The sequence below is a fragment of the Borostomias antarcticus genome (genome assembly GCF_949987555.1).
Source record: "Borostomias antarcticus genome assembly, chromosome: 17".
Taxonomy (NCBI): domain Eukaryota; kingdom Metazoa; phylum Chordata; class Actinopteri; order Stomiiformes; family Stomiidae; genus Borostomias; species Borostomias antarcticus.
Window position 1 is genome coordinate 6381767 of NC_140250.1, and position 19423 is coordinate 6401189.

The 19423-nt window shown below is 44.3% G+C and overlaps 1 protein-coding gene across 1 annotated transcript in view; it reads right to left on the reverse strand.

Moving 5' to 3' along the window:
- The window catches only part of LOC311320244 (ADAMTS-like protein 1), a gene marked incomplete at its 5' end in the record, with an annotated part of 119693 nt that overhangs the window by 17092 nt on the left and 83178 nt on the right, over positions 1-19423 (reverse strand). Inside the window, 9 exons of the mRNA XM_084451977.1 lie at positions 3108-3192; positions 11008-11155; positions 13173-13377; positions 13590-13640; positions 13896-14034; positions 14224-14335; positions 16443-16600; positions 17871-17945; positions 18808-18934. Coding sequence (XP_084308103.1) covers positions 3108-3192; positions 11008-11155; positions 13173-13377; positions 13590-13640; positions 13896-14034; positions 14224-14335; positions 16443-16600; positions 17871-17945; positions 18808-18934 — 1100 coding nt within the window. The remainder of the gene's footprint in view (positions 1-3107; positions 3193-11007; positions 11156-13172; positions 13378-13589; positions 13641-13895; positions 14035-14223; positions 14336-16442; positions 16601-17870; positions 17946-18807; positions 18935-19423) is intronic.

The following is a 19423-nucleotide window of genomic DNA, read 5'->3' on the forward strand; positions in this document are numbered from 1 at the left end:
AAAAAGTCAACAATGTTTACATCTCTGCATTTGCGTCTTTGGGTGTTAACGAGTGCCCACGCAATACATTTATGATTGACGAACACACCTTGGCATGGTCCTGGGAATTGGAATACTGTCAATACAGCAATTTAAAAAAGCAGCCTGAAATGTCATCTGTCATCATGGGTAGTTAGGACACATCCCTAACTTTGTAAACATGTGGATACCTGTGGATTAGGGGAGGAGAACCAAGGAAAAATGATCGAATGCCATTCAGCATGTTGTAGCAGTTGTACTTGGGTACGTTCGGTGGCTGGGTTCGGTTGGTGGTGACTGTGATTGCCAGTGCTGGACAGCGTTGTTTGACCGCCCCTCTTTGAACTGAATTGAAACCTTTATTTATTCAGGGACGACAATTGAGAGAAAACTCTTTTTCAACGCCGCCCTGATTAGAATAAAAAACACATCCAAAATAGGAACATGATGCAACAAAACAACATCAAATCAAGTATGAAGTCATAAGATTTATAGATCTTTGAATGTATAAATCATGAGATTGGTGTTTTTAAGGGTCTGTTGAGCGGGCCTTGCATGCAGCAACTGGTGCATGACTGCTAAGTGGGCCATGCGGGCCGAAAGCAGGTGATACAGTACGATCAGGGGAAGGGGCTCAGGCCGAGACGCCAGCGACCCCCGTTCCCGACTCCTCCAGGGGTAGCTGTAGAATAATAGGATCATGAGTAAAGGCCATCGCTTTGTCAGGCTGTGGCTCGCGGCGGCGGTTAGAGGCGATGGAGGTACAATAAGTCTAACACAGGAATTTCCTCCTCAATCCTCTCACATCCGTATCCTGGCCCCATATGGAAGGCAGATATTGTTGTTGGCCTGTCGAGTGACAGCGTATTATATGCAGATATTTATATGGGAGGGGGGGGGGGCATGCTTTAGCGAAGAGAGAGAGAGTCTCTCTCACTCTCAAATGTATGACACCAAAATACATCTCTTGAACTGGGGTAAAATGCAGGCTAAATGCAAATTGTGCAGGGTGTTGGTTGGGATTGGTCGAAGACGGTTATTAATAAGAGAACTTTAAGCCAAGATCCGGAACAATGATGGATTAGATTGTGAAAAGATTGTACAGCAATTGTACTAATCTAGTATTACTCTACAGTACGTTTATAGTGATGTTACTGTTCTATATCCTCATAGAAAAGCCCATGGGCATTCTGATTTTTTTCTATGACAAAGCCACTAAATGGGCAGGTCAGCTTCAGGCGCTGACCTTCTGTTGAATCTCTCAAATACTCACACAGGTTGGTTGACCCCGAGACATGAACATACTTTACATATCAGCCTGCTTCTTCATACCCCAGGACTAAGCTCTGGTCTATGGGAGACCCTGCTTCTTCATACCCCAGGACTAAGCTCTGGTCTATGGGAGACCCTGCTTCTTCATACCCCGGTCTATGGGAGACTTGGCCTTTTGTTTAACTGCCCCGCCGCCTTTGGAATGCCCTCCCTGACAATCTGAGGGCACCACAGACTCTGGGCTCTTTTAAGACTGGTCTTAAGACCTACTTATTTAGAAACACTTTTTGTGATGACACTTTATAATAACCCTTGTTAATAAACCATGTATAAAGCATCTGTTCATAGCCTGTTCAATATATACAAATCATTATTACAATATTTATAAATGTTAGTAAACTATTTATGTATATAAACATGTTTCAAATGATTTTCTAAAGGTTTATACGATAATTTATAACATATGTGATAGTGGTCTGCTCACATTTAATGAATCATTTATAAATGACTAATCAACCAGTTTTAAATTATTTACTAATGATTTGTATAAGGTATGTGATAATGGTCTGCTCATCATGTACTGTATGGGTCATTATGAATAACCTTAATGCACTGTGAATTCATAAATGTTATCACATGTAGTAATATACTGTAGGTCTTTAGAAACCATTTACTAATCATTAGTAAAGTGTTTTGGTTAAGGATTGATCTAAAGCAGACACTATACTTTATAGACACAAATTTGGCACTCACAACATGCACACAGCGCCCTCTGGCTGCTAGGTGGCAAAAAATTGTGCCTGTGGTAAATGTGTGACAAAACCTGCTGGGTTTAAACATGACTACAATGCTCACTCATTAGTTCATCTGACTCTTCCAGTTCTTGACTCCTTCAGGTCATCAGTCCTTCAGTTTATAACTCATTAAGTGGATTCAAATTGCTTGTATGAGTAGGCCATGGCATGCTCTACAACTTACTAGTTGGACACAAATCGCCAGATTCAATTTTAAAGTTGATATAAGCCTTTTTGTGCAAAGCCACGCCCATCACACTTTCATAGTATTTTCATCGACGTTTTCAATGGCCACATAGTTTAAATGTGCTGTAATAAATAGTATGCCGTGTTGCTGCGTTCGTTGCTGCGCTTGAAGCTTGGTTCCTGCTATCGCTGCTTGCAGCTAGATTTTATACCTAATTTGTGTTTGTTTTCTTAATGACTTTGTGATTGGCTTTGCAATGAAAAGTGATTTATAAATAAAGTGATTTATAATTATTTTATTATTATCACTTTGAGATTCTTAAAAATCTACAGAACCATAGCTGTATGAAATGGGCATTGCAAGATAGGAACTACAATTCAGGGGAAGGAGGTGTGGGGGATTCATGGTGATTAACAGGCCAGGAGCATAACCTCCTGGTAAATCACAAGTTTTGGTGCCTGTTGCACATCCCCTGTATCTTGTGCCTGGCTCTCACTTAGCACCCCCCCCCCCCCAAAAGAAATCAGCCCTGCTCCAAACACCTGTTATGGTTTCGACCGAGCATCTATTTCTGGGAGGAAACAACAGGTATGAGCATGCCAGCTGGCTTCGGAGGCCATCTTATTCTATAAGGTTTTGCAATGAGAGTGTGACAGATTGTATATGAAGAGTAATCATTCAGTGATATTTCCTTTGACAGTGATTTGGTGTTTTCCTGAAGATGCCTGCACATTCGTTGGGTCGTCAGGACCAGGACTGAAGTTGATTAGCGTTTAGAAGTAGTAGATTAGGGTTAGAGTTACATGTGGCCCCTAGGGACCTCTGCTGGAACTCACGTGGGGTCCTCTGACACAACAATCTCCACCTCCAGCTCGACGGCCTGCTTGGCCCACTGTTGCTTGGCCTCAACAGGGAGTGTTTCTGTAGAGGCGGAAAGAGGAAAAAAGTGAATGAGGGAGTGAGTGAGAGAAAGTGAGTAAACAAGTGAGTTAGTGAGTGATTCCATCAGCGCTTGATTGGTACAGTAGGGTGCGGCTTGGCAGACATATCAACGGGAGTGCTGATTACTTAAAGGGGAACACCCAACAGAAATAAAACATTTAGGCTGTTATTTTGCAGGGTTAGACCATTAGACCATATGGATGATGCGAGAACCAGGAAAAACAATGCACAAGGGACTTTAAGAACAAGCCCGTCATTTGATCAGTATATGATAAGGACCAGATTCCCAATCCACTATCAGTGGGGTGTAAGGAGGCAGCTTCCCAACATGAAACCTTGTAAATGAACAAGTACCTAGGTACCTACACCTGTCTATTACGTCTCACTTCAAGAGAAGACCAAGCAAGAGACAATGGTGAGTATTATTTTAACTATCGTGCGTATCCACCGACAAGCTGTATTTTAGAGCTGCCGCTGTTTTCTCGTTGGTTACAATGGGTAATGAGCTCTAGGGCGCTATAGAGATGAGAGCTGTGTTCCAAGCGCTTTTTAGCGCTACAGTGCCATGAGCTCTAGGCTTTTTTTTTGCAGTTGAAAAAGGTTGAACCTTTTGGGCTAGAGACTCTAAAAGGCTGTTCCGATAACTACAACTGTCAGTTTTTGGAGAGACAGCAAACGTTACCACTAGCTAACATTAGCTAGCTACATTAACTTGGCTAGTTAATCTGCAGTCTGTAAAAACAAGACACTCGCTGCTAACGTAGAAGGTGTAAAACGTTGGTAGCCTAGCCAAGCTCTAAACTCCAGCTTTACTATGCTCTAAGAAGCTGTAAGCTTGGTACTTTTCAGCTAAAATTCCATCACAATAGTCCATTGCAGATAGGAAAATTGCTTCAGCGATCCTCTTCCTACATAACATGGGAAAGATGGATCTGTTTCTGTACAAAAAGACAATTGGTTTTCGCAGTTTGCTGACAAGTTTATCAATATGGTGTTTAAAAGTAAATGTATCATTGGGCCAATATATTTATACTCTGATAAACTTTCAATGAAAGAACAATGTATAGTTACAATACTTCTGGCTCTAGTTAACAGAATACATTGCTTTATTTGCATTGAGAAGCAGTTAAAGATCAGTAAGAGCTAACTGTAGGGCATTAAAAGCAATCTGCAATCTCTCAGTGGCAAGTTGTACAGAGTCAGCAATACAATATATAACAGTATAATCAGCGTAAAGATGGGTTTGACAATCTTTTAGAGAGGAGACAATATCATTAATATAAATAGTGAAAGAACCCAAAATATAACCCTGCGGCACACCCTTTGATACCCCCCATGTGCACAAATTCAGACTGGGTTTCTGATTCTGATTCTCACTCAAATAATCCTGAAAGAAATTGCAGGGCTACACATTTTAGATAAATATTTCTGAAAGTAACGGGTGATAAATTAGCTTTAGACTTATCCCCACAGAAATTTCCCCATGGGGATAAATAAAGAGCTATCTGTCTATCCACAAAAAAAGCAGCACAGTTTCTTCATCTCTAATGCAGATATTATATCATAAGGTAACCACTTCAACAAGGCGTGTGTCCACCTCTGACATTTCATAATCACTCTTTGCACTGTCCTGTCTTTGCACTGTCCTGTCTCATCCCTGCACCTTGTCCAATGTTATCTTAATTGTTATGCACCACATACATTGAAAAACTGCATAGCATTAAACAGATTCTGATTTTGAACTGAGGTGACAGCTGAGATTGTGCTGCGATTTGCTCTAAAACCAGATTGATGTGGGCTTAGTATTTGCTCTATAACCAGATTGATGTGGGCTTAGTATTGAATGACTTGAAAGATAATACTTCACCTGTTTGCCAAGGTTTCCAGGATTTTTGTGAAATATGGAAGCTTTGAGATTGGACAGTAATTATTTAAATCATATTTATCACCTCATTTACACCCAAATTAGCATACAGTAGGTAACCGCCCCGGCAGCTCCATATAAGGACATGCCGCCGCTGGCCTGTGTGCACACACACGCTCCGAAACGAGTGAGAAAAGTTTGAAGGATAAGCTAGTGATCATGTGAAAGCGTGAATCCAAATCTGATGGGGCGCCGGCCAAAAGAAGAAAAAACTTCATCAGTGCTGAAGTGGAGGTAGCCTACTGCTGGAGGAGGTCAACAATAGACGGGCGGTCATATTCAGTAGTGTCAGCAGTGGCTATAAAGCAACACAAAAGAATGAAGCATGGGACGCGATCACCCGTGCAGTTAATATAGTATCAGGAGAAGGGCGCACAATTGCTGAAATAAAAAAGAAATGGGCTGATGTGAAATCAGACAGCAAAAAACGCATTGTGAAACATAGGTAGGCCTACCCTACTTATCTGATCTTATCTACATACTGTATAGAAATGGTCCTAATATTGTGTCATTTGTAAAATGAGTATTGGAGTTTATCTGTAATGACCATAACCTTGGCCAACATTTCACTGTGACTGGACATTAGGCTGCATGTGACAAATAAAGGAATCGTGAATGTTTAATCTTGAGGAGAGATATGCAGGCCACTGGAGGGGGGCCGGCGTGCCCACCGTTGTCCGAGTTTGACCAGCGCGTTGGTGCCATAATAGGGACAACAGCACTGTTGGGTGTGCCCGCCGCTGGCGATATGGATACAGACACCAGGGACACTGACTACCACCCCCTCTCTGCAGCAGACTCTCCGTCTAGCGCACTTCGCATCCAACTGTAGAATTGAGGTGACCGCAATCACCAATTGATGAAATGGTCATGGATTTGGTGGTATTATATGTAGGCCTATAGGCTACAACGAAATCTCACAGTGCTATTGCAGAACGGTCAAAGAATTAAAACAAAACAATACTCATTAATTTACACCAAATCACAAATTATTAACACAATCGAAATATCTTCAAGACTGATCAATACGAATAACAAGCAATTCGGAGCGAAATTATTTAAACAATGACATATCAGATATTCTGACGCACACGTTTACAATAGAAATTATGGTTATAATTAGGACACGTTATTGGGAATTATGCAAATATAATTGTATTTCAATCATATATCATTCAACTGTAGGTACTGGTACTGCATTTGTAACGCACTCCCCATCCAGTTGTTACACTGGATGGGGAGTGCGCCATTGTGTGTGAATGCGCCATTCACACACCAATGGCGGCAGCTGCCATGCATTGGGAGCAGAATTGAGGTGACCGCAATCACCAATTTTGCATAGTCTACATTTCCGCACTCAAATGGCCTACTTGCGACTGCTATTCAGTGTTGGTACATTCTGTTCTTAACTGAGAACAAATCCCAGATGAGAAACCATTGGTGAATGCCAGAATTTTCTTTGAAACTGCGTAAGTACAGTTTAAGATGAAATGCTTCTTAAGAATGTCTTTACTTCGTTGGTGAATGAGGCCCAATGACCCTAAGCACACAGCCAAGAGAAGGGCTGGCTTCGGAGAAAGTCTGTGAATGTCCTTGAATGACCCAGCCAGAGCCCAGACTTGAACCCGATTGAACATCTCTGGAGAGACCTGAAAATGGCTGTGCACCGACGCTCCCCATCCAACCTGATGGAGCTTGACAGGATCTGCAGAGAAGAATGGGAGGAACTGCCCAAAAATAGGTGTGCCAAGCTTGTAGCGTCATACCCAAGAAGACTTGTTGCTGTAATTGCTGCCAAAGGTGTACAAAGTACTGAGTAAATGGTGTGAATACATACTGTATGTACAGTCTGTGATATTTCAGTGTTTGGTTTACATTTACTTTTAATGTAATTTTACATTTTAGGACTGTCAATTTAACATGTTAATTAGATTAATTAATTATGCAAACATGAACACGTTAATACAAATTAATGCAAATTAATGGCATGCATTGATTTCGTCCAGCTTTAGGTGGCTTAATTTGGACCTGGCTACGTCTTATGTCACACAAAAGCATCATTGCCTTCAAACAAACTCGAGGAAGCGGAGAATCAGACTTTGCTTTGCCCTCTAAATGGAAAGATTACTTTAACCCTTTGAATACGACCAAACTAACTTACCGACTAGCAACGGGCTAATTAGCTACTGTACAAGCGCCTAACATTTCTAGCTTCGTAGCTTTTTGTGTCTTTCTCAGTCCCTCCAGAAAAACACGATTATGCGATCGCATAATTCATTGCATAATCAGGCAAAAGGCGCAGATTATGCAAGGGTCACATCATTTTAGAAAGAGCGCATTTTCACCGCGATAATCACTGAACTCTGCGCAAAAAACGTGGAATATGCGGGGCTCGCTTGATTTCATACTTCCCGCATTTTTCTGCTTTAAGTTTTAATGTTTTTCACCTCGTTTGTAGGGTTGCCACCTACAATGGTGAAAAATAAGGGACATCTTGCCAGCAGTCCCATGCTCACGGAACACAAATCAAGCAGGGGTCTGGGGGTCCTCTCCCATGAGATTATGAGTGTCAGACATCTCATTTTCTGCATTCTAGTGAATTGCACCAATTTATGTTTAATGCATCAAGTTCAAAGTCCTCTGCTATTCTCATCATGAATGAAGGAAATACATAGCCAATAAGAGTAGGCTAAAGCACAGCTGCATCAATTATATTAAGATCAAATCAATAAACATCAGATCATAGACATGGGCAAAATGTTTGGTCCTATAAATTTGGAAATAGCAAATGACCTGGATGACAGAGACCAGACATTGGCATAATGGTTGTTTATAAGTTTCATCATCACTGTAAGTTTTAAGGCTGCCTTCAATCATGACGGTCTATTACCGTAGGCTACCTGGTCTAGGCACTCTCGCATAGGCTATGGTTTTGTTATTTCTCGTATCATTCCAAGCATGTGAAGACATAGTAGTGTAGGCTATATGCATTAGAGTGGGGTGTGCATGAAAATACAGGACAGGTTCTCACATATTCTCGCAATATTCGCAAGTTCCTGCAACTTCAGAAAATCCCCGCATTTTCAACGCATAAAAACACATAAAACCCCCGCATATTCCATTGCATAATCAAGGATTTTTGCCCACATAATCAAGGATTTTTGCCCGCGTTTTTCTGGAGGGACTGCTTTCTGTATGTTTTAAGAGCCATTTTCTTCAAACTAATGTTTAATCTATGCGGGACAAGCTTTGTTTGTGAGACATCAGAGGTGTGGTCTTAAGAAATCAAGCAACCTTATTGGTTATTATTCTCCACTTGATTGACAGGTCAGAAAGATCTATTGGAATAATTTCATTTGTGGGCTTTTGCCAGCAAAAATGGATATAGGATCAATTTGCGATTAATCGCAATCAATTAATTACAGATCATCATCATCATCTTCATCCGCTTATCCGGGGTCGGGTCGCGGAGGCAGCAGCTCCAGCAGGGGGCCCCAGACATCCCTTTCCCTAGCAGCATCAACCAGCTCTGCCTGGGGAATCTTTAGCCGCTCACAGGCCAGTGCGGAGATGTAGTCCCGCCACCTGGTCCTGGGTCTACCCCGCGGCCTCCTCCCAGCCGGACACGCCTGGAACACCTACCTAGGGAGGCGCCCAGGAGGCATCCTCACTAGATGCCCGAACCACCTCAACTGGCTCCTTTCGACGCAAAGGAGCAGCGGCTCTACTCCGAGTCTCTCCCGGATGACTGAACTTCTCACCCGATCTCTCAGGGAGACCCCAGCCACCCTCCGGAGAAAACTCATTTCGGCCGCTTGTATCCGTGATCTCGTTCTTTCGGTCATGACCCATCCTTCATGACCATAGGTGAGGGTGGGGACGAAGATAGACCGGTAGATCGAGAGCTTTGCCTTTTGGCTCAGCTCTCTTTTCGTCACAACAGTGCGGTATAGCGACTGCAGAACCGCACCAGCTGCTCCGATTCTCCGGCCAAACTCCCTCTCCATGGTTCCCTCACTCGTGAACAAGACCCCCAGATACTTGAACTCCTTCACTTGGGGTAAGGACTCATTTCCTACTCGGAGCGGACAGGCCACCGGTTTCCTGCTGAGAACCATGGCCTCAGATTTAGAAGTGCTTATTCTCATCCCAGCCGCTTCACACTCAGTTGCGAACCTATCCAGAGAGTGCTGGAGGTCGCAGGCAGCTGATGCCATCAGGACCACATCATCTGCAAAAAGCAGTGACGTGATCCCCAGCTCACCGAACTGCAAACCCACCTCCCCCCGGCTACGCCTCGATATCCTGTCCATGAAAATCACAAACAGGATTGGTGACAAAGCGCAGCCCTGGCGGAGGCCAACACCCACCGGAAAGGCAGACGACTTACTGCCGAGGACCCGGACACAGCTCTCGCTCTGGGTGTACAGGGATTGGATGGCCCTAAGTAGGGATCCCCTCACCCCATACTCCCGCATAACCCTCCACAAGACCTCTCGGGGGACCCGGTCGTAAGCCTTCTCCAAGTCCACAAAACACATGTAGACAGGTTGGGCAAACTCCCAAGCCCCCTCCAAGATCCTTGCGAGAGTGAAGAGCTGGTCGGACCAGGACGAAATCCGCATTGTTCCTCTTCGATCTGAGGTTCGACTATCGGCCGGACCCTCCTTTCCAGCACCTTGGAGTAAACTTTCCCTGGGAGGCTGAGTAATGTGATGCCTCTATAATTCGCACACACCCTCTGGTCCCCTTTTTTGAATATTGGGACCACCACCCCAGTCTGCCACTCCTTCGGCACTGACCCAGACTTCCACGCAGTGTTACAGAGGCGTGTCAACCAAGACAGCCCCTCTACACCCAGCGCCTTCAGCATTTCTGGACGGATCTCATCAGTCCCTGGGGCTCTGCCACTGTGGAGTTGTTTGACTACCTCAGTGACCTCCTCCAAGGACATTGACGACCCCCCATCATCTTCCGGCTCTGCCTCGATCGTAGAGGGTGGATTAGTCGGGTTCAGGAGTTCCTCAAAGTGCTCCTTCCAACGCTCAACAACCTCCTCAGTTGAGGTCAGCAGTGTCCCCTCCTTGCTGTATACAGCTTGGATGGTCCCCCGCTTTCCCTTCCTGAGGTGTCTGATGGTCTTCCAGAAACACTTTGGTGCCGACCGAAAGTCCTTCTCCATGGTTTCTCCGAACTCCTCCCACACCCGCTGCTTTGCCTTGGTCACGGCCGAAGCCGCAGCCCTCCGGGCCAGTCGATACCCTGCAACTGTTTCTGGGGTCTCCCGGGCTAACATAACCCGGAAGGCCTCCTTCTTCAGTCGGACGGCTTCCCTCACCACCGCTGTAATTACAGATCATGTTGATCATTTTTCATCGCTTTACAGCCCTAATTATAATACATTTCCATTTCAACTTTTTTCACTTTGTCATTATTGTGTGTAGATTATGAGTGAAAAAAAGAATTCAATCCATTTTGGAATAAAGCTGTAATGTATAACAAGGTGAAGGGGTGTGCAGACTTTCTGGTTTGACTGAAACAACATTTGTAATTCTTGCATAATATCACCTTCAGATTTATCCATTGCGGTAATTAAGGGTCATGGTAAATTAAGCTATTAAGCAACCAAAGCTTGTTCAAGAACATTAAATTAATTAAAGTTAATTTGTTTTATTTTTTGGTTTGTACCACCTTATTCTGTAATCAGGCATCAGTTCATTAATTTCTGTAATCTCTGGTTGGCCACGAGGGCGGAATAGCAACTGATACTACTGTGCTGTGGTGGAATTCTCCTTTAACAGACCAATCACTTACAGTATGACTGATGAGTTGATACATTACACTCATTGAAGGAGATTAGAAAAACATACCGATGGGCTTGAAACAGGGTACCGTGACCAGACACTCTTCCTTGATGTGGGGCTTGGTGGTGGGGTTGCAGCCTCCGGTGTGGAGCCCTCTGTGGTCGATACACAGGACCACCCTGTAGCGCAGACCCTGTCCACAGGTCGTGGTGCACTGTAAGAGGCAAGCAAGATTATTAACCGCACACCGCATATGAGTGTTAATGAATAACGAACAGGCTGTGATTCATTAGCAAATAACAGCAAATTTCTTGTGGTTAAGAGAGGCACTGCTCTGTAGTATTGCTACAGATGTGTGACAAATTTGGCTTTTTATCCATAATGTTATTTTAAAATGGCACAAAGAGGATTCATACGTGGTATTTTTTAATTTGTATTTTTAAACCTCACATCTTCGGTCTTAGGTGAAAATATGTTTCGTTCAAGCAGTATCTGAATGACTGACTCTGTCCAGTTACTCTGCTTGAACATGAACTGCATGCACCTGATGTGCGTGTGCAGTGCGTGTGTCATGACAGTTTTTCTGTGACCCATTTTGACTCCAAAAGCTGAACAACAGGTCAGTTATAGTGAGTTACTGTGTAGCAACTTTAATCCATCAAGAGATCGATTTTCGAGTATTTCGAGCTGCTCGTCAACAATTAATGGTTTAAAGCACGCGTATTCCTAGCAAAACCAAAAATGTATTCATTAATTATTTAATTAATTAATGAATCCTCTTTCTTTGACTGTCTTGGCTAAAATATTTCCATTTAAGGTGCCTTAAGTGCTTCATACCCAAAGTTGAGAGGAGATGAGGTAGAGAGACCCACAAAACTCCTGGCAGATCTTTTGCCTGCTACAGGCCTTTTTGTATGCATCCTCTGCCAAGACAAGCATTTAAGAGGGGTGTACAGATGGAGGAATTTGCAAGGTAAACAGTGTTGCAGGTTTTTAGGGGAGGGGGGGGGGGTCACAAATCTAGCGCTCTGGGTTTCTCTCTCGTGCTTGCTGGATAGAGGTACACTTTCTCCCATGATAGTAAAACTGAAAGGGGCTTCTCTTGGCTCTCTGGTTGGCTTGTTGTACCTCTGTGTAACATAAGGCAGAAAATCGTATATATATATTTTTCCAATGGGTTGAGTTATTCCTGCTCTCCTCTGGTGAAAAATGCTACCTCACTGGGCGGTATTGGAATGTTCTGTCTCCAGGGTCTTGATAACCGGTGTGTGTGTGTGTGTGTGTGTGTGTGTGTGTGTGTGTGTGTGTGTGTGTGTGTGTGTGTGTGTGGCACCATGTTAGAGACGAGAACTTTCTGTGCTCTGTTGACTTTGGAGTTTTTAATTAAAGTTGTATTTGTTTTGTCCATGTTCAGGCTCGGGGCTGTGAGTGAGGTTAGCGCTGCTACTGGTTGTCACCCAGGAGAGGTTCTGTTTTAGGCATGGTCTTCAGCGGTTACATGAGCTCCACTACAGTGTGTTGATGATGTCTCTTGCTCCATGAAGAGACGGGAGAACACTTCAAAACGTCCAGTTAGCGCCTGGTTAATGTCCAGTTAACGCCTGGTTAACGCCTGATTAACGTCTGGTTAACGCCTGAGTAACGTCTGGTTAACATCCAGTTAACACCTGCTTAACGCTTGGTTTACGCCTGGTTAACGTTCAGTTAATGCCTGGTTAACGTCCAGTTAACGCCTGGTTAAGGCTTGGTTAGCGCCTGGTTAACGCCTGGTTAACATCCGGTTAACGCCTGGTTAACATTCGGTTAACGCCTGGTTAACATCCGTGTAACGCCTGGTTAACGTCTGGTTAACGCCTGGCTAACATTGTTTTATTCTGCAATGACTTTTCAGTGCAGAGTACCCATGAGGTTTAATCAAGCCATATTTTCCCTCATGTTTTGGCAAATTAATAAATTGTTAGCTCAAGGCTCTTGCTGCCAATCAGAGATTACTGAGACTAATGAGCTGAAGCCTGATTATAAGATAAAGTGGTACAACCCCCCAAATAAAACAAATTAAAGTTAAAAACTGCAATGAATTTAATGATCTTGAACAAGTTATAGTGGAGGTTAATTTACTGTGGGCCTTCATACCACAATGGGCATGAATAAAATTGACACATTCGATCGTCACATACATACACACACACAGTAGTCAAGTAAGCTGGGTAGATCTCAGACCGGTGACTTACGGGTGACCACTCCTGAGCCAGCCAGGTGGGACAGTCGAAGGTGTTGCACGGCTGCAGGATGGCCGTCTTGGGGGTATACAGGCACTTCCACTCCTCCGCGGGGGTGACGGTGCCCTGCAGGTCCTCCTCCACGCAGGACACAGAGCGGCTCTGCACCCCCCCGCCGCAGGAGGTGGAACAGGCCGTCCAGGGGCTGCTCTCCCACCTAGCACCGGGGTCAGAGGTCAGTTCAGGGGTCCACATTTGGGGTCCAAACATCTGTCACAATGCTTGCATGAACAATGGATGTAGTGTATTGCAGGATTTGGCAATGCATCTATTTGAATGAAATACAAAGAGAGAGAGAAAGATCGAGAAAGAGAGTGTAGGTGTGTATTCTGTTATGTTTCATCCAATAAATAAAATTCCCATGCATACCGAGGGAGAGGGTGGTAGAGGTCATAAGGCATAATTTGCTTGTAGCCATCACTAAAAACAGATGGGAGAACGCACGTAATCAATACTGCGACCATAACAGACAGAACAATGTAGACAGATAAGATACTGTAAGATGGATAATTTGCTTGTTCAGAGCGTTGTTTACATAAGTTGATTATCTTCAGGGAGATCATGAAACGATTTTGTGTAATTCTACATCAGAGTATTACAACGCACTTTCCTCCGATTTGACCAATTTTCCAACAGCAAGATGAGGCGCTCGGTGTGAGAGGTTAGGCCACTAACCTGGCCAAGCAGGGGTCCATGTTGCATTCCTGTAGCTTGGGCTTGGGTTTAACATTTTCAGGGTAGTAGTGACAGTACTGGTCCATCACCACCCTCTGGCTACGCAGGTCAAAGCACTCGGCCGAGGTCAGCTGGTATCCTACAGCCAATCAAATGTTATGTCAGGCAGAAATTACAACCAACATTCTCTCTACCCAGGATATGAAATTCCACAAAATGGCTCAAAATGTAACTGTATGAACCTATCTGGTGAAGGTACTACCATGAACCTTTATCTGGCTTTTCTTTTAAAAGGCCGATGCTATGGAAATAAAAGTAAGCTTTGTACCTCCACCGCAGGTCACCGAACAGGGGAAGAAATCCGTTTCTCTCCAGCGATGGATGATGGGCTGGTAGAAGATGAACTGGATCACGCTGTCCACACCACTGGCATATCTCACCTGGGGGACCAATGGTAGAAGAGATCTTCAGAGACAATTATGTAATTTGCTATTGCTGAAAAAAGAAAATATGTTAATGTACTACATAGGCTCATGTTGAACATGGTTCCGTAAGAAATCTGACAAATCCATGACGTTATGTTTTACTTAACAATGTCGAAACCTTTTTCTCATTTTGACCTGCTAAGCTCTTCTCGGTAGTGCCGGTGTGTTTCTTTGTGTACATTACTCCCAACTGGACTTTACTGAGCTTAGACATGGGGCTGAGTGGAGAAAGAAAGAGGGGTTGGGGATGAGTTTGTGGAGGATGAATATACTAAACCCTAGAGAAATTAAGAAATTACTCAAAACTGGAACCTTGTGTTCAACTCACATATAAAGAAGCACTATCAAACATGAAACACATGACAGCTTTCCTCAAACTTGAAAAATCCATCGTATTGAAGAACAACACACTGATTCTATCCTCTTGCTAGACTTTTAAATCAAATAAATAACTCTGACATACATTCACATATTTGTCTTACGATGGAAAGACTAAAAGATTTGTCATACCCTGTTCCACTCTCCTGGATATTTTTTTTTTTTTACAGTTCTTTGATATGAACTGGCTATCTTCCTCCTAACAGATTAGAAAAATATGCATTTAGTCTCCTCAGATTTCTGTCTCCTGTTTTCCTATTTATTGCGCTATTCTGATTTGTATGTTAGGTGGGGGATTGTTTTTACTGGTTGTTTGTCAGTGGCCTGTATCATTTCTAATGTCCGCCTGCTGGCCTGGGTGTACTCCTGTGTATACCTAATGGCCAAGTGCTAAAGGGTAACAGCTGCTGGACAGGCCGGGAGACGGAAAAACATGCTGGAAGCGTAGTAATCGACACGTGGACGCGTGCCAGGGCCTGATTAGCTTTAAGACTCGAGTGTGTGTTTGTCTGTGTGTGTCTGTGATATGGATATGGGGTTGACTGGGGCGATTGAGTGAAGAGCATGATTAGCTATAACCCTCTTCGTTCTATGGCTCCTTCCCCTGAGTTGACCCCGTTAGCTGAACTCAGAGCTTATATAAATGTACCGGGCGTGAGAGGGAGGGACGAGGAAGAGACTACATTAATCAGCCCCTTATTACACACTTTGCACTGAAGAGAACACAGAAACACCTTTTATTCTATATGGTGTATTTATTTATATATCATACATAAGCAAAACCCACCCATGCTCCACGTTTGTTACACAAAGCATTTATGTGGGACAAATGACATGTCATCTGTGACACAATTTCAGAGGCCTGTGCCTAACATGTGTTCCGCACATTTGCCGTTTTGATTTGCTCTCCCCAAAGATTGCAAACATCCCACCGTCGCCAAAAAAAAGGGTCATAAGGGGTATTTAACAGACCTGGGCCAAAATACTAATTTGAAATCCTTTCAATTACTTCATCACTTGCTTGATTCTGCTTGGAGTGTCTGGTGGGTGAGGTTTTCCTGTTTTTGGAAGCGCCCATTGGTTCCATAGTGCCAGAGGGGAACAATCAAGATAAGTAACTCAAATTATTTCATGATTTTGACACGGGTCCGGTATTTACTGGGCGGTAGCTAGTGCTGACTGAAAGCGCCTGACCAGTGACCAGGTTTCTGGTTCAAGATCAAGTCAGGCCACTTGACTATCATTGCCTACCATGTGCTTGAGCAAGGTACTTAACCCTAACACTAGTTCAATAAACATTGTAAGTGGCTTTGGATAAAAGCGCCAGCTAAATGACCAAAGAGTAAAGTGTACTGTATGTAAGCCACTGAACTACACAGTAACATTAATACTATCAAAACAGACACAATCAAAATAACCACACAAAAGACACGCTACAAAGTGTAACAAGAGTCTTGCGCGTTTGATTTGAAGTGCTGCACAGGAGGCCCAGAGACGAGATCAAATCTCCCTTGAACTCTTTATGACACCCAGGGTTCACAGAGAGTTCAAAGGAAGAGCCGCCCCTATTTCCATGGTGTCCTTGTGTGGTAAAACTACTGTGTAGCTTTTCCCAGAGAAAACGGGACGAGAAAACAGGCCGAGGGGAGCGACCGTGTGATCAATCCTAGTCTCTCTCTCTTACTTTAATGGTGAAGTCGGCCCCGAGGGGCCCCGCCGCTCTCAGGACCTCCTTGTCCGTCAGTCTCTGGTAGTCCAGGGTGGTGTTCTCCAGGTGGTACTGGCCAGAAGCGTCTAGAGCGAGTTCATCTTTAACCCCCTGCAGCGTCTTGCTCTCCAGATCTGGAACGGACAGGGAAGCACGGCCGCTTCACGATCAGCACAGGGTCAACGGCTGCAACGTACGGAGCACTCGTCCGGGGTACAAGACCAGGACGGTGATGATGAAAAACGACGGTTAAAGTAAACACACTGCACAAGAAGCAGTAAAACCGCTAAGACATTCACGTCAGCACTTCGGTTAGCTACACACGTAACATGGATTGTATAAAGACTCGAACAAGACATTTTGACTCCCAAGGGAAAACATGTGTTGCTGCAGGTTTTCCACAGTCGGGAGCGTGTGTCAAGGCCTGGCCTAATGGGGCCCGGTCCTAAGTGGACTTTTAAACAGCGAGAGAGCAGAGGCGGTCATCGCAGCCGACCATATGATTACCATTTGAGCACGGCGAAAAGAAGAAATCTGAGTAATATCCGAATGAGAAATCCGTCCATCGTTCTGGCTGCTTTTTCAGAAGATCTGCTAACTGTTAACCGCTCGCTTATAGAGAGGATAAACGACAGTTCGAAACATTTGTTATCAATTGTTATCTGAATGTGATTTTTCTGCCAAGGGCTTGACGTCAGGGATATTAGCGAGGAGGCTCTTGGAAGAGCTCTCCCCCAGGCTTTGTGGGAGCCAGGGAGAGCAGAGCATGGCTCCGGATGATTCTACTGTACGCTGCAGCGTCTAACAACGCGGTGTGCCGGCCCAACGGAGAGACCGGCGAAACCGTTCCGCCGTCAGGGCGTGTCTCGAGAGAGGCAACAGTGAGTTTGTCTGAAATGGATTTGGTGAAAGTGCACTGGTCATCCAGGCCAAGGGTTTTCAATACGGATTTGACAAGGTCGACTCACATACACATACGGCACATCGCCTAGTAAACGTCCGCATGGATATCTCTTATTGGCATGATAATGAACTCAACGTTTTCCATATAAGGAGCAAGTACGGAGAGGAAATCTCGTCAGGGAGTATGATCATGGGAAGACGATATTCCACAAGACACATCAGACTTAAGGGGATTATATTACTTCCATTACAAAAACATGTCATGCAATGCAAAGATATAACTCAACACACTTTTGAAAAAAACAAGGTAATACAATGAAAAGGTTAGCTTGCTGGTTCACTAGTTGCTTTAGTTGTTTTTTGGTTTGCTACACGTTTTTTGTGCCGGCAGCCCGGACTGTCCGTAGATGTGACACAATGATGGGCTGTTAGCCTCCATGGACAACATAATAAAACAGCATTCACTCTTTATTATAGATCCCCAGACCTACCAAGACTTACACAAGTGATCCGGGCCTTTCAAGACGAGGCGCACGTGACGACTCCCATACTGCATCACGATGACCTGGTCCTCAGCTGAGAGAGAGAGGCGGGGTGGGGAGTCAGGAGCATCAGAAATAATCACTAAACCTGGGGGGGGTATTCAGTTCCATGTTAGCACACTCCATTGCCCTATTCCCTTCCCTGGAGTGAGAACCAGTCACATGACTGTAATTAACAGAGATTGGGGCACATACTGTAGCTCAGAAGGTAGAGGAGTCGGCTGGGGATCGCAAGGTCCCCGGTTTGATCCCAGCTCCCGGCAGTGTGTCAAAGTTTCCTTGAGCAAGACACCGAACCCCAAAATCGCTCACGTGGGGCAGTACCTAGTACTGTTGCCTCACAGCACGAAAGTCTCTGCAAGACTTTCACAGCAAGAAATGTTTGCATGTTCTCCTCGTGTTCACAAGGGGAGGAGGATGGGAGAAATGCAGGGAACAATTTCCACTGACAACCACCGAAGGTGTGTGTGTGTTGTGTGCGCTGTGTCGCCTTCATTCACATGTGCCAAACGAGGCCAAATAAAGACCCTTCGAGGTCCAGAAATTTTAGTATGTGTTAAAACTACCTGGCTAAATAAATGGATTCTGATCCTGATTCTAAAGATATAGTCATTTTCCCTACATGTATATGTGTAAACCATATACATGGCAATAAATTGGTCCTGCATCTTGAATTGTGAATCTTGAAAACCTGGGACAGATGGATTGTGACCACTCCCTTCCCCCGCTTAAATTGGAACGGCACTGCCCTTCGTGCCGTTAAAATGTATCATCCGGGCATTTTGGGGGAAGCAAGGCAAGGGAATGTGAACAAGCAAGTGTTTAACTTGGAACCGAATGCATCCCTGTACAGTATTCCGGAGCCTTCTATCAACACTCGCTTGTAACTTCCTTACTCTTTCCCGAGGAATGCTGGGACTTGTAGTGTCCTCGCACCAGCCGGCAGGAGGAGCCGTCTCCGTTGCACACGCCACAGTTGTCCTCCTTCACTGCGCTGCCGAGCTCGTGGTCACAGCCCACAATCTAACAGCAGGGCATTCACATTCTCACATTTAAGTCATATGACAGACAGACAAACCCAGAGTGACTCAGAGCATATTCCGCCTACCTCCTACAGTACCTTGGAGCCCTGAGGGGGTTCAGATGGGTTAGCTAGCTTTTCTCTTCAATCACAACATTTTTTGATCGATGTAGTCTTCACTCTCCAGCATAATTACCTAGATGTAAAACAGTAGGCTAAACCACAACTTGGTCCTAATACGAGGTGGATACATTTCAAAGCTCCTAGCATGTCTACACACACACACACACACACACACACACACACACACACACACACACACACACACACACACACACACACACACACACACACACTAATGTGATTTCAGTCAACCAGTAAAAATGCATAGTGAACCGTTTCCTGAGATGTCAATCAAAATCTCTCCTTGATATTTTCTTATTTGGTATTCATTTACAAAGCAGATGTCTTTGTTGGCAAAAAACATCCTC